General features: G+C 35.7%; 1 protein-coding gene across 1 annotated transcript in view; it reads left to right on the top strand.

Moving 5' to 3' along the window:
• PDZD8 (PDZ domain containing 8) overlaps nt 1-14,511 on the top strand; it is a 107,374-nt gene that overhangs the window by 83,598 nt on the left and 9,265 nt on the right. The window contains exon 4 of the mRNA XM_007964223.3: nt 10,882-11,044. Within this exon, the coding sequence (XP_007962414.1) occupies nt 10,882-11,044 (163 nt within the window). The remainder of the gene's footprint in view (nt 1-10,881; nt 11,045-14,511) is intronic.

Below are 14,511 nucleotides of genomic sequence, written 5' to 3'. Positions count from 1 at the left end.
TGGCACTCTCCATTTCCCAGTCCATGAATACACACACAAGACAGCTCAGCTACAGTGTTTTTATTCGATTCAAGGAAGCTCTGAATCTGAATTTCAAACATCCAGGAAGGAAATCTGGTCCTGCTTGGGTCTAGTGTGTACCCCTGGACTATCTAATGAGGCAGGGCAATGGAACCATGTTATATAAGCCTGGCTGTTCCTACTATTACCATATATGGAATTAGAGGGTTGCAGAAATAGTCCCAAAGCTGGGGAAGGGCTTGGCAAACATTGGTGTATATTTTACTTGAGCATATAGTAAATATTTAATAAGCATTGTTAATTTTATTTCCTCTTTTTCTTACAAAGTATTATGCCACAAAGTACAGGTTTCAAGAACGTATTTTAGCAAATAGATATTAATAGGTCTTGTAAATTCCATACATATTTATTGCAAGATAACATAGGACCTTTATTAGATAATCAGAATATGTAGGATTTTATGATATGTTACATGAAATGCTGCTGCTTTTTCTTAGTAAAACATGTTCTAACTAGCGTAGGAGTTTTCTGTTAAATCTCACTTGATATCATCAGGATGGTTTTAATTTCTTTTTTTCTTTCTTTTTCTTTTTTTTTTTTTTTGAGATGGGGTTTCACTCTGTTGTCCAGGCTGGAGTACAGTGGTGGGAGTACAGTGGTGTGATCATAACTCACTGCAGCCTCAGACTCCTCCTGGACTCAAGCTATCCTCCCACCTCAGCCTCCCAAGTAGCTGGGACTTCAGGCACATGCCACCACACCCAACTAAATTTTTGTGTGTGTGTGGAGACAAGGCCTTGCTATTATTGGCCAGGCTGGTCTCGAACCACGCCCCTCCGACCTCAGCTTCCTAAAGCTCTGACATTAAACCATGAACAGCCTTAATTTCTTGATGTTCCTCCATCTCTTTGCTCTAACAATGCTACTGTGGCCCAGAATGATAGCCTCTCTCAAGTCATCCCACATGTCCCACCCCAACTCCTAGACTGTTGAAATTTTTCTCATGCTTTAAGACATAACCTAAATGTCATACCCTTACAGGAAGGCTTTCCCAGACCACTCACCCAGAGGCAGTGTTTGCCTCTCCTGTATTCCTATTGTACCTTATCCATACATGTCTTGTGGCACGATAAGCTTTAGTCTTAGAGTATAGCTTAGATACTTTCTAAAATCTTGGTAACCAATATTTAGATATCGGTCTCAAAAGGTAGGGTCTTTGTGATCTGAACAGCTTCAGGACCTTGGAGTTTATATGGGTTACATCACCACAGATTCGGACTTGCAGGGTTTGGCCTGAAACTTCCAGACAAATTCCATGGATGTAACCAGATGACTATTCAAAGGGGAGAAGTGCCATGACCCCATTTATTACCTCCCTCATCACAGGAATCTTGACGGTGAGGGATCAGGTTTTCTTTGTTTTCTGAAAGAAACACAGAAAGCAAACTTTTACCAGCTATAAAGATTTTGAGTGAGAAGTTCTATAGATGTTAACTTTTCCTTAATTGTAGCTTATCTTTTGGAATAGAGGAGCACCCAGATTTTTATAGAACTTAGAAACAGCCAGTTGGCTTCCCATAAGAAAGGAAAAGCTATTACTGATCATTGTTGGAACTGATCAAGGGTCTCTTCCATAATCTGTATTTGTAATAATATCACAGATACTTTCTCTCTACGTTCACCCCCTTTGCTCTTTTTAAATAAAGATATTCTGATCAGCAGTTTAAAGGACAGTATTATATTGTTCCGTGTTCATTTTTTCTTCCCTCTATTTTTATTTGGATAAGTGGCTATAAGAAATAGAATTTTTTCTTCCTGCTATTCCTTTTCCCCCTTCCTTTCATTTATATCTAAATATGATACTTCTTTAGTCTCCTGCATAGAGGGAACTTTTCGATGGGATGAAAGTTACAACTTTCTGAAAAAGTAGATATCTACTATGATCGGTGTAATTTCTGCTTTTTGGAAATAATTATTTCTAGTGGGTTTGAATGGGTTGTTTTCCGCTTATTAAATGTTGAAATTTAAGTCACCATCTTTGTCTCTTCTAATAAGACAGATTTTTAAAAATCAAATAATTGTAAAATGGTTTTAGTTTTGGAATCTTGAACCTATAAAAATAATCTTTGAATACTATAACACAGTCTGAAAATTCTAATGTCTTGCATTGATGTCCATTTCATAATATGTTTGCCTTGTTTCCACAGCCAGATAATTTATTCACAGCGTACTGATTTTTTAAAAAATTTCCTTTTGCAGTCCCATTGTTTACTAGTAGTGCTAAGTTGTACTAATAACAGTAATAATAAGTACTGAGCCTTTTCATAGCCTCCCCATCTGAGATAGGTATTATTCCATTTCATAAATGAAGTTCAGAGAGGTTAACATTTGCCTAAAGTCATAGGTAAGCATTCTTGTAGACATCATATCTTACCCTGAGTATTTCAGTTTGAAGCTTCTGAAAATAAAAAGTTTACATACCCACAATAACAATTACAAGACAAAAAAGCTAATAATTCCCTAATTTCACCTCATTTTCAGCCATTTTAAAATGTCCTATAAATGTTTTTGTACTAAAAAAAAAAAAAAAAAAAAAACCTAGGATATGATCAGGATTCATATGTTACCTGCTGGGGCGCAGTGGCTCACACCTGTTATCCAGCACTTTGGGAAGCCAAGGCGGGTGGATCACTCAAGGTCAGGACTTCGAGACCAGCCTGGCCAACATGGTGAAACCCCATCTCTACTAAAAATACAAAAAATTAGCCAGGCGTGGTGGCGCATGCCTGTAACCCCAGCTACTTGGGAGGCTGAGGTAGGAGAATCACTTGAACTTAGGAGGCGGAGGTTGCAGTGAGCCAAGATCATGCCACTGCACTGCAGCCTGGCAATGAGACTCTGTCTTTAAAAAAAAAAAAAAAAAAAAAAAAGTTACCTTGAATTATTACATCTTGTGTTTTTTAAAATCTAAAATACATAATCCCTTTACCTTTTGGGAGGGGTGGGGTGTACTAATTGTTCTTATCTGATCATTCCTTCTGCATTTGTTAAATGGCTTCTTTTTAGCAGGAGTGGAGGTAAAGTAAAACTTCCCTTCAACTGGGTGCTAAATAATATGTGATGAATGAATAGATTCATTTACTAGCTAATCACGAAAGCAGTACTTATATATAAATTCTACAATTAAAGTACAGTCAGCCCTCTGTATCCATGGATTTATATCCCCAGATTCAGTCAACTGTGGATTGAAACCCAACCGTGGATGGTGAAGGATCAGATTTTCTTTGTTTTCTGAAAGAGAATTAAAACTACTAAATTTGTAAATGGTGGCAAACTTTCACCATCTATGAAGATTTTGAGTGAAAACTTGTATAGATGTTAACTTTTTCTTAATTGTGGGTTATGTTTTGGAATAGGGAAGCACCCAGATTTACATCTCAGGATTCAGCCAACTATGGACTGAAACCCAGTAGCTGTGGATTAGGACTGTGAGGACTGTGATGGATACAGAGGGCTGATTGTACTGCCTCATTTTGTATAAGGCCTCATTATATGCCTCATTGCATATGTATCTGAACATACACCGATTTTGTTATCCTCGAGTGGGGTCCTGGAACCCTTGTGGATATGGAGGGCCGACTGTTAAAGCTATGTTGAAAGAAAAGAAACTTTCAAGAAAAAGGCTGTTCAAGACAGAATGTAATGATGCCCAGCTTTGCAGTAAACAATATGTAGTCACAATATCGTAAACATTATAATATGGTGATTTTTACTTTTGGAACCAATCAACCTTGTAGCTTCACTATAGTTACGAAAGGAATGTAATAGTTGTCAACTTTGATAGTAGAGTTTAGAAGGTAGAAGTATAAGGAGGAGAGAAGGAGGGAAGAATATAAAGTCCTGATATCAAATAGATATTGTCTGTAGTTGATAAATAAGAAATATAGGGGTATAACTCTATTGATGATAGTTACAAAGAAGTTATGTAGAACTAAAAACAGTGCTGTAATTCCTATAATTTGGGGGAAAGATGAGTAGCCTCCTTGTCTGTAATAGTAGGAAGTCAACTTTTTTCTAAAAGTTGGTATATTATATTTAGACAACATTGTCTAAAATTTGGTATATTAAGAAATGACTATGTATGCATATTATCTAGAGAAAAAAGGTAACCCCCAAAACAACTAAAATCAAAGAGTTTAAAAGCAATTGCTATGGTGTGAGGATGGGGTAACGGGGACTTGAGGAGACAGGACTATTGCTCTTACATTATTTTTCTATATTTGATTTTTTAACCACATGCAAATATTTGATAATTACAAGTTCTGATTCTTTTTAATAGCAATAAAAACTTGAGTTACATTTTTTTCTTTCAGACACACTGTTCTTGCTTCTTATATCTGGTTTCATTCTGTATATACAGCCCAGTAATTCCAGTTATGTGTAGGTCAGAGTCAGTATACATTTGATTGACATAAGCTGAATGAAAAAAACCATATATATTACGTTTCTTCCTTATTAACTTAAGGGTCATCTAAATTCATACCAAGTTGTCTTTTATTAAATTAGGTAAATTGGAAAACTAAAGGTTATCTGAATTAGTGATTTGCATATTTAAGCATCTTAGGACAAAAATTGGCATATTTAAGGTTTTGTTTTTGCTTTACTTTTAGTAGCTTTATTTTGAGGTGTAATTTAAACAATAAAATTTACTAAGAGTACAGTGAATTTTCGTAATTGTATACAATCGTGTAACCTATACCTTAGTCAAGATAGAGAATGATTTTATCACCTCATCCATTACAGATGTTCCTCAACTTACATTGGGGTTACATCCAGATAAACCCATTGTTGTAAATTGAAAATAGTGTGTTTTTTACTTAACAATATTTTCAATTTATGGGCTTATCCGGATGTATCCCCGTAATAAATTGAGGAGCACATGAAAGTGTATTGCTTTCCCACGTCGTAAAGTCAAAAAATCGTAAGTCTAACCCTCATAAGTCAGGGACCATCTGCTACTTGTGTTAGAGTTCACCTCATCATTTGACCAGTTCTTGGCTCTTACCAATGATGCTCTGTGAATATTGGCATGCAAGTCTGTGTGTGGACATGTTTTCATTTCTCTTTGGTAAATATCTAAAAGTAGGATTGCTGGGTATGTTTAACTTGAAAACAAACTGCTTTCCAAAGTAGCTCTACCATTTTATATTCCCACCAGCAACATCGGAGAATTTCAGTTGCTTCACATCCTCAGCAACACTTGGTATTGTCCATCTTTAATTTAGTCATTCTAGTAGGTATGTAATATCTCATGGTTTGAATTTGTATTTTCCTAATGACTAATTGAACATCTTTTAATATGCTTGTTGGCCATTCATGTATCTTCTTTTGTGAAGTATCTATTCAAATATTTTGCCCACTTTTTATTGGGCTTTTTCTTGTTTAGTTGTAAGAGTTGTATATTCATGGATCAAGGTCCTTTCTCAGATGAATGTTTTTCAAATATTTTCTCCTAATCTGTGGCTTAATCATTTCATTTTCTTAACTGTCTTTCAGAGAGCAAAAGTCATTAATTTTATGAAATCCATTTTATAACCTTTTTCTTATATAGATTTATACTGTTTCTGTCCTGTTTAAGAAATCTTTGCCCAACTCAATGTCATAAAGATTTTCTCCTGTATTTTCATCTATAAATTTAATAGTTGGCTGGGCGCGGTGGCTCAAGACTGTAATCCCAGCACTTTGGGAGGCCGAGACGGGTGGATCACGAGGTCAGGAGATCGAGACCATCCTGGCTAACACGGTGAAACCCCATCTCTACTAAAAAATATACAAAAAACTAGCTGGGCGAGGTGGCAGGCGCCTATTGTCCTAGCTACACGGGAGGCTGAGGCAGGAGAATAGCGTAAACCCGGGAGGCGGAGCTTGCAGTCAGCTGAAATCCGGCCACTGCACTCCAGCCTGGGCGACAGAGCGAGACTCCGTCTCAAAAAAAAAAAAAATTTAATCGTTTTAGTCCTTAAGTTTAGGTTCATTTTCCTTTTCTCATAAATTTTTATATAGTGTGTGAGTTGAGGTTCACTTTTTTCCCTATTCAGACATCCACTTGTCTCATACCTTTTTCCCTATTAATTAATCTAGCACCTGTGTCAAACATAAATTGACCATATAAGTGTTGTTCTGTTTGTGGACTATCATTCCATTATTTCATGTGTCTGTCATTAGACCAATACCACGCTGTCTTGATTTATCTAACATATAGCAAGCCTTGAAATCAGGTAGTGTAAGACCTCCAACCTTGTTATATTTAAAGAGTGTTTTGGCTGTTCTTGGTCCATTTCTTCTCTAAACGCCTGCAAAGATTTTGACTGGGATTGTGTTGAATCTGTAGATAAATTTGGGAAGAACTGGCATATTTACAATAATGAATCTTATATATGAACCATGGTATCTTCTCCATTTATTTAAGTCTTCTTTAATTTCCCTTAAAATTCTCATGATAATGCAGTATATTGTAATTTGCAGCATATAGGTCTTAGACATCTTTCACTAAACTTAATCTTAAATATTTTTAATACTATTGTAATAGATTGGGGTTTTTTTAATTTTTCTCTTTATAATTCCATATATTCTATAATTTATAATTGTAATTGTAATAATTTTCTGATATATAGACACTCATTTGACTTTCGAATATTGACCTTGTAGTTTGTGACTTAATTTCACTTAATAGCTCTAATAGTAGTTTTGTAGATATCTTGGAATTTTCTATGTATAGGATCATAGTATCTGCAAATAAAGACAGTTTTTTCCTGCCTTCCGATCTTTACACTTTCCTTTTTTTTTCATTACACTGATTTTAACTTCTAGTACAGTGTTGAAGTGGTAAGAGCAGAAATCCTTGCCTTGTTACTGATCTGAGTTATAAAACAAAATCTTTCATCTTTGAGTTTTGTGTTATTTGTAGATTTTTGTAGATGTCTAATCAGGTTTAGGAAGTTCTCTTATACTTCTAGTTTGTTGAGGGCTTTTACCATTAATGAATATTGGATTTTGTTAATTTTTTTGCAGTTATTGAAATATGGCTTTCTCCATTGTTTTGTTAATATGATAAATTACATTGATTCACTTCATTATGATTATTATCTTTTTTAATATATTGCTGGGTTGAATTTCCTAAAATTTTGTTAAATTTTGTATCTTTTTGAACATTAGAGAGATTAGTCTGTACTTCTATTTTCTTGTTTTATGTTTGCCTTGTTTTATTTTTTTCTTTCAGAATTCACCAATGAAGCCCAACTGGGAGAGGGAGGTTTTTGTGTGTTGGAAAGCAAGGCTTATAATTATGAATTTAATCTATATAATTGATATAATCATGTATACTTGAAAAGAATGTAGTTTGCCATAGTTGAGTGTAATGTTCTATAAGTGTCAGTTAAATCAAGGTTGATGATGTTGAGGTTGCCTGTGCCTCCACTTATTTTTTCTGGTTATATTGGTTGCTGAGAGAGGGATGAAGAAAGCAAGTTATACCTCTAGCAGCAGCTTTAGTAAAGTTACATTGCAAAGAGATAACGCTTGTAAGGATAGGAGGAATTTGTTACCATGTTTTATGGTCTACCACTAAGTTCATTTTACTGTTCTCTGTACTTTTGTATATATTAGAAATTTTCTGTAATAAAATCTTAAAAACCAAACCCTCTCAGGTGATATTATATTCCAGGGAATGCATGTTGAAGCCACAGCATGCTTCACCGTATACAGGAAAAATATTTAGGATTTCTATTTATGTTTATTTTTTACATTGTCATTTTAAAAGTTCTATTTTGGCATATGTTTTGTAGGGCAAGGCATATCCAATAGTCATAAATAATTTTAAAATATAGATGCATACATATGGGAGAGAATTATATATTATATGTTATTTTACTATTCTGGTTTTAAAATAGTAGTTTTACCCTCATGGAAAATCAGTTTTATTCCAAAAGTTATGTATCATTGGATGGTCTTGAACCTTATCTTAAATTTTATATTAAAATAACAGTGTTTTTATGCAATACTTGTTTTTAAATGCTTTGTTTTGTCAGGTTTTCAAGAGGTGTTTTTATATTCTGAAACTCCTGAATCATGCAGAACTTAAATTAAGGTGATAATTTTCATTTCAGGGAATGCTGAAATTACAATCTAAAATTAGGTCAGTGGTGTGCAGGCTTAAAAGGAAACAAAAACCAGCTTTTAACAAACAAGAAGTTAAAGAAACAGTGTCTTAATGTTCTGTTCCCTGTATATACTTGAAATTAAGAGTATTTACTAATAATGAGTAAAAATTGGGGAGAAAGTGAGGTAATGTAATATTGGCCCTAATTATTCCTACTGAAAACCCTATCTTTTTTTTTTCTTTTTTTTTTTTTTTTTTTTTTTTTTTTTTTGCATCTAGAATGTTTACTTCAGGTATCATTTGAATTAAGAAAACCAAAGGGAAAGCTCTGATTTATAGATAGAAAATAAATTAAGAAACTAAATTACACTAATACCTTACACTAGCCTCAATTCACTTCCTAACCCTACCCCCTGAATCTCCATTGTACTTTTAAAAGCAGAGTAAATCACAAAAAAACACATTCCAAATGCAGGTGTTAATTTTTAAACTTTACAGTACTCAGACTTACGCTGTTTAGGTTTTGTACCCATTTGCTATCATTAGCTTCCTGCAGTTAGAAAAACTTACATTCCAAATTTCAGCTTTGGCAATCTGTATATTAGGAATGTATTTATTTTCCTGGATTTGAGAGAATATGTTCTTAAGGGTTTTGTTAAAAGCCTTAATCGTGTACAGCACTTTACATTGTAAGGTGATTAATTGCTGTGTCATAAGGCAGGGATTGGACAAATGTCTTGGGAGATTTAAACACAAATTACGTGTTTTGGAGGGGCTTTGTGTTTTGTAAACCTTTAGGTAATTCAGAATTTGACCACCTATCCCATTTTTTGAGCACAGTATGATTAAGATTTTCCTTAAAATAACAACTTTACAAAATTTGTTAACACCCAAATTAAAGAACAACTTCCAGTGAGGGTTCTTTTACCAGCCAGTATCATTAGGTAGGAAAATTGAATTTCTGTCCAAGTGGGATTTATATATTAAAGCAATACAGCCAGTGATATATTTGGATGTTAGGGTATTTGGCAAAGTCCCTCATGAGATATCCTTGAAGAATAGGACTTAAGAAATGTGGACTGCAGAATAATACAATTAGACTGATTTGTAATTGAGCGCCATAAACACTAATTGAATTCTTGTCATCAGCTGGGATGTAGCACTCTGCCTGTTTTTTTTTTTTAAATCAGTTGTTTGAATGAGGACAAATAGTATGATGATGATGACGTTAATTCACAGATGATGTTAATCTGGTATCCACATTCCTGAAAATTGGATGGCAGGTTTATTTAGAAAACAAAATGATCTTGATGGGTTAGAACAGGACATCTCATTAACAATGTAACTTTTTTTTTAAAATTAAAGATGGGGTCTCACTGTGTTGCCCAGGTTGGTCTTGAACTCCTGGGCTCAAATGGTCCTCCCACCTGAGCCCTCCTGAGTAGCTGGGATTACAGGTGTGCACCACCATCCCCACCACATGATAACTCCTTTTTTTTTTTTTTCTGAGGTGGAGTCTCGCTTTGTTACCCAGGCTGGAGTGCAGTGGTGCAATCTCAGCTCACTCCAACCTCCGCCTCCTGGGTTCATGCCATTCTCCTGCCTCAGCCTCCCGAGTAGCTGGGACTACAGACACTGCCACCACACCTGGCTAATTTTTTGTATTTTTAGTAGAGACAGGGTTTCAATCTCAATCTCCTCATTGATGTTAGCCGGGATGGTCTCAATCTCCTGACCTCGTGATCTGCCCACCTCAGCTTCCCAAGTCCTGGGATTACCTGCATGAACCACCGCGCCCGGCCGATAACTCTTATTAAATTATAAATGTAAACTCTTTTCCTTTGCCTCTTCCCAAAAAAGAAACTTTAAGAATACACTGGCCAGGGGTGGTGGCTCACGCCTTTAATCCTGACACTTTGGGAGGCTGAGGTGGACGGATCACTTGAGCCCAGGAGTTTTGAGACCAGCGTGGGCAACAATGGCAAAACCCCATCTCTATACAAAAAATACAAAAATTTGCTGGGCGTAGTTGTGCACAACTGTAGTCCCAGCTGCTTGGGAGGCTGAGGTGAGAGAATAGCTTGCACCTTGGAGGTGGAGGTTGCAGTGAGCCAGGGTTGTGCCACTGCATTCCAGCCTAGGTGACAGAGTGAGACCCTGTCTCAAAAAAAAGAAAGAAAAAAAGAAAAGGATACAGCATAAAAAATGGATTTTCCAAAGCACATATAATGAATGGCATAGATCATTTTCATTATATTTGAAAAAAGCAAGATTCAGAATTATATTCATGATTCATGTCTCAGTTTTATTGAGACAAGTCTCAATTTTGTGTTAAATATATATTAGAAAATACATAGGATAGTTCTAGATTGTATAATTAGGAATGGTTTTCTTTTTATTTTGCCTTTCTGTTTATTTCCCAATTTTCTACAATGAGCATGGAGCAAGGAGTAATAATAAAACACATTGAAGATAAAGTGTTTAATTTTTTTTATATGATTTAAATGTGTAGTCTAAGGATAGTTAATTTATATTGTTACAGTAAAGATTTTCTCCTTTATTTGTCTTTAATAATAGTCACCATGATACAGAAGTCAGCATCCAGCCATGGTGCTCTCTGCACAGAACAGTCTGTTACTGTTTTCTTCCTCTATTTCTAGGAATCCATTGAATCCGTTTTCGTTTTTTCCCCTTTATCAAAGGTTGAATTAATAAAAGGGAATTTACAAAGTGTTGGACTTACACTTCGTCTCGTCCAGTCAACTGATGGGTATGCTGGGCACGTCATCATTGAAACTGTGGCTCCAAACTCACCTGCTGCAATTGCAGATCTTCAGCGGGGAGATCGACTTATCGCCATTGGAGGTAATTATGCTAATATGCATTATACTTTACCTTTACAGATAAACTGCAAAGTAGGTGTGAGGTTTTTCCTCCCTTCCTTTTTCCTTGTTTCTATAATATGCATATATTACTTTTATAATGAAATAAAGTAATAAACTTTATTATAAATAAACATTCGAAGGAGGCCTTCAAAATACATTTAAAACATACATGCCATTTTAGTTCTAATGTATAAATCTTTAAAATACTTTATTTAGACCACTTTTATATAACCACTCTATTCCTTCCCTTCCCACCTTCTACTACTATATTTTTTCTTGAATGTGAAAGTAAGGACAAATAAACAGTTAGGTTATCTTTCTGTATGACTACCACCATTTCTACTCTGAACCTAAAATTGGTAATATTAGCACTACTGCCCCCATCACTTAGCACTAGATAATGAGCAGCAGAGGAACTAACATTCCTTTTCCAGGAGGGCACATCTGAACTGTCCTGTGACCCTGTGTCATCTGAATGGCCAGCCATTTGTTAGTATGTTGTTGCTCAGAATTCAGCCCAAATCACTGGTGGAAAAATGTGTCACTTACATGCCTTCCTATCACTTGGATTGTTAACAGTAAAAACTCTCCAAAGTTAGCAGATTATTTGTTTGTATATAAATGTCTAAGCAGTAGGACTCACTGTGCACAGCAGTGGAGGGAAAGTCCAAGCCTTTTCAACCTTTGTAGTACCTGTCCCATCTATTCTAGGCTTGTTGAGAGATTTCTTGAACATATGGTTGGTCACAGTTGATCTTCTCAGGGCAATGTGATATTTTTTTTCGCAGCTTAGACAATAAATAAGTTAGAACAGTTCCCAAATCAAGGTGCAGTTGTCCTTAGTTACATGTCAAAGAAACTCTGCCTTTGATTCAAATCCATCTTGACAATAAAATAATGAAAATTATTTAGTTGCATACCTGGGAGCCCAATTAAGTTAATATTTTCACATGGAATCTCTCTGATCATGGCATAATCAGTGCTTCTCAAACTTTCCCATGTATGCCAGTCACCCAGACCTGATGTTAAAATGTGCATTCTGAATCAGGAGACCTGTAGTGGGGCCCAAGATTCTGCATTTCTCACAAACTCCTCCCAAATGATGATGCTCATGCATAAACTCTTAGGGAGGCATAAAATAGACATCATTCATTATATTAATATTTAATATTTTGGTTTTACCTACAGGATAGAATTAATTTTTTTGGTCTTTTTTGGGGGTTGTGTTTCAATTACACAAGTAGTAAATACCTATTATCAAAAATAAATTAATTAACCTAAGCGATATAAATGTATACAGAATGAAAAAGCAAAAGTCATCCCTTGACATCTAACATTTGTTAATAATGATAACAATAGGCCGGGCTCGGTGGCTCACGCCTGTAATCCCAGCACTTTGAGAGGCTGAGGCGGGCGGATCACCTGAGGTCAGGAGTTCGAGACCAGCCTGGCCAACATGGTGAAACCTGTCTCTACTGAAAATACAAAAATTAGCTGGGTGTGGTGGTGGGTGCCTGTAATCCCAGCTACTCAGGAGGCTGAGGCAGGAGAATTGCCTGAACCTGGAAGGCAGAGGTTACAGTGAGCTGAGATCATACCATTGCAGCACTCCAGCCTGGGCAACAAGAGTGAAACTCCATCTCAAATAATAATAATAATAATATTTATTAAGATGAAGGGCAGATACAATATACAATTTTTTTTTTTGAAACCTGGGGACATAACAGAAAAACTTTTGTATGTCTCTTGTTTTTTGTTTTTTTCTGTACATAAATATATGCCTTTCCCAGTTTTTGTTTAGGAAACAAAAATTTCTAAACTGCATTTTTGTAATAGTCTTTATTTCTTTCAGCGTGTTGTAAACTTTGCCCATGTCAACAGATATTTTTCAAAACATTTTTATATAGCTTTGATTCATTTATATGGGTATATAATTGGTGATAATTGAAATAAGATTGGCAGAATATTATATTTGAAACTCAAAATGGAATTCATTTTACTGTTTCCTCAACTTTTGAGTATGTTTGAAATATTCCAAAAGAAAAATCCAGACTTGAATAGTGTATTCCTGAGAGAGAGTTGCCATGGCCATCTCCACAAAACACCTGATGACTGAGGAATAGATGAGACGAGGGCAGATTTTTAGTCATAAAAAATGAGTTCAGATTGAGTTGAAGTTTTTGCCTACTGTAGATCATTAGATGGACTCATTTTTCATTTATGCATATGTCAAACTATAATTTTGCTGAGACATAGTGTAGTTAGAAGGACATAGTAGAACTTAACGCTAGATAAATAATGAAGCACCATATTAGAAAGCTCTGAATTTCCATGTGATAAGTTTGTAGGCTAAAAGGGCAAACGCTTTAGGAAAATTTGGTAGCAATATGTTTGGTGTTTGAAGTAGGGAAGGTCTGAGTGAGAGATTGCAGTAAAGGGCTGTTTATTGCTAAAGTGAAGGCCAGTTATCAGGAGGATCTGAAGAGGGAAGGAAAATCGGCTGAAATCACAAGTTTGAGTTGACAGCTGAATGTTTCTAGGGAGTCAGCTATCCCTAGGATTCAGATTAAGTTAACTGGGAGTGGCAAGTTGATTGATAGTAGTGAGGACAGAGAGACAGTCAAAGAAAGATTTTAGCTCTGCTGAAAATTTAGTCCCAAAGGAACGTCCAGGTGGTGAAGTCCAGTAGTTGGGAATGTAGAACTAGAGTGAAGAAGGGAAACCAAAGAAAAAGTTGATAGTTTTTGAAACTACTGGAGTAGCTGTAATTTACCAGGGAGAAAGCAAAAAAGGGTGAGAGAACTAGTGCCAAACTTTGGTAACAGTTGCATATAAGGTGCACGTGGTATAGGTGGAGAAAAAGAAACTAGAGGAGAGATGATCAGAACCAATTGTGTAAAGTGTTGTGGAAACAAAGAAAAAGAAAAATTTTAAAGAAAAAGCAGGAAGGAAGAAAAAGTATAAGGATAATTGATAGAGCAAAGTCAGGAAGGAGATAGGATTGGATCCAAAGTAAGTATACAAATACAGGGATACTTTCTCCTCTGAAGATAATACTAAAAATGATTGGTAGGGAAAAAAGGTAGCTTCATGATCTTTTTGGCAAATAAGGTGATATCATCCACAGAGTAAAAGAGAGTAGGGAGAGTAGACTCTAGGGAAACAGGAAAGGTTTGCAGCTGATATTTGAGAGACTTAGTTGTTTAGAGACCAATCAAAAGAATGCTAAGCAGCCCTGAACACCTTACCAAAGATGGATGGCTAACTTCATGCAGATCCAGGTGGCAAGCTCAAGAGCAGGAAAGGGCAATAGTGGGGCTAGTAAAGCTAGGGATCAAAAAACACGAGGACAAGACAATAAAATATTGGTAAGAATATCACTGTAATCTTGAGACATAGGGTTTGATAGAAGAGCAAGTGGTATCAGGAGACCAACAGGACCATGAG

The sequence above is a fragment of the Chlorocebus sabaeus genome, chromosome 9 (genome assembly GCF_047675955.1).
Source record: "Chlorocebus sabaeus isolate Y175 chromosome 9, mChlSab1.0.hap1, whole genome shotgun sequence".
In the NCBI taxonomy this organism is placed as follows: Eukaryota; Metazoa; Chordata; class Mammalia; order Primates; family Cercopithecidae; genus Chlorocebus; species Chlorocebus sabaeus.
The sequence above is the reverse complement of the archived record's forward strand: the minus strand, read 5'-3'. Positions and strand labels throughout refer to the sequence as shown.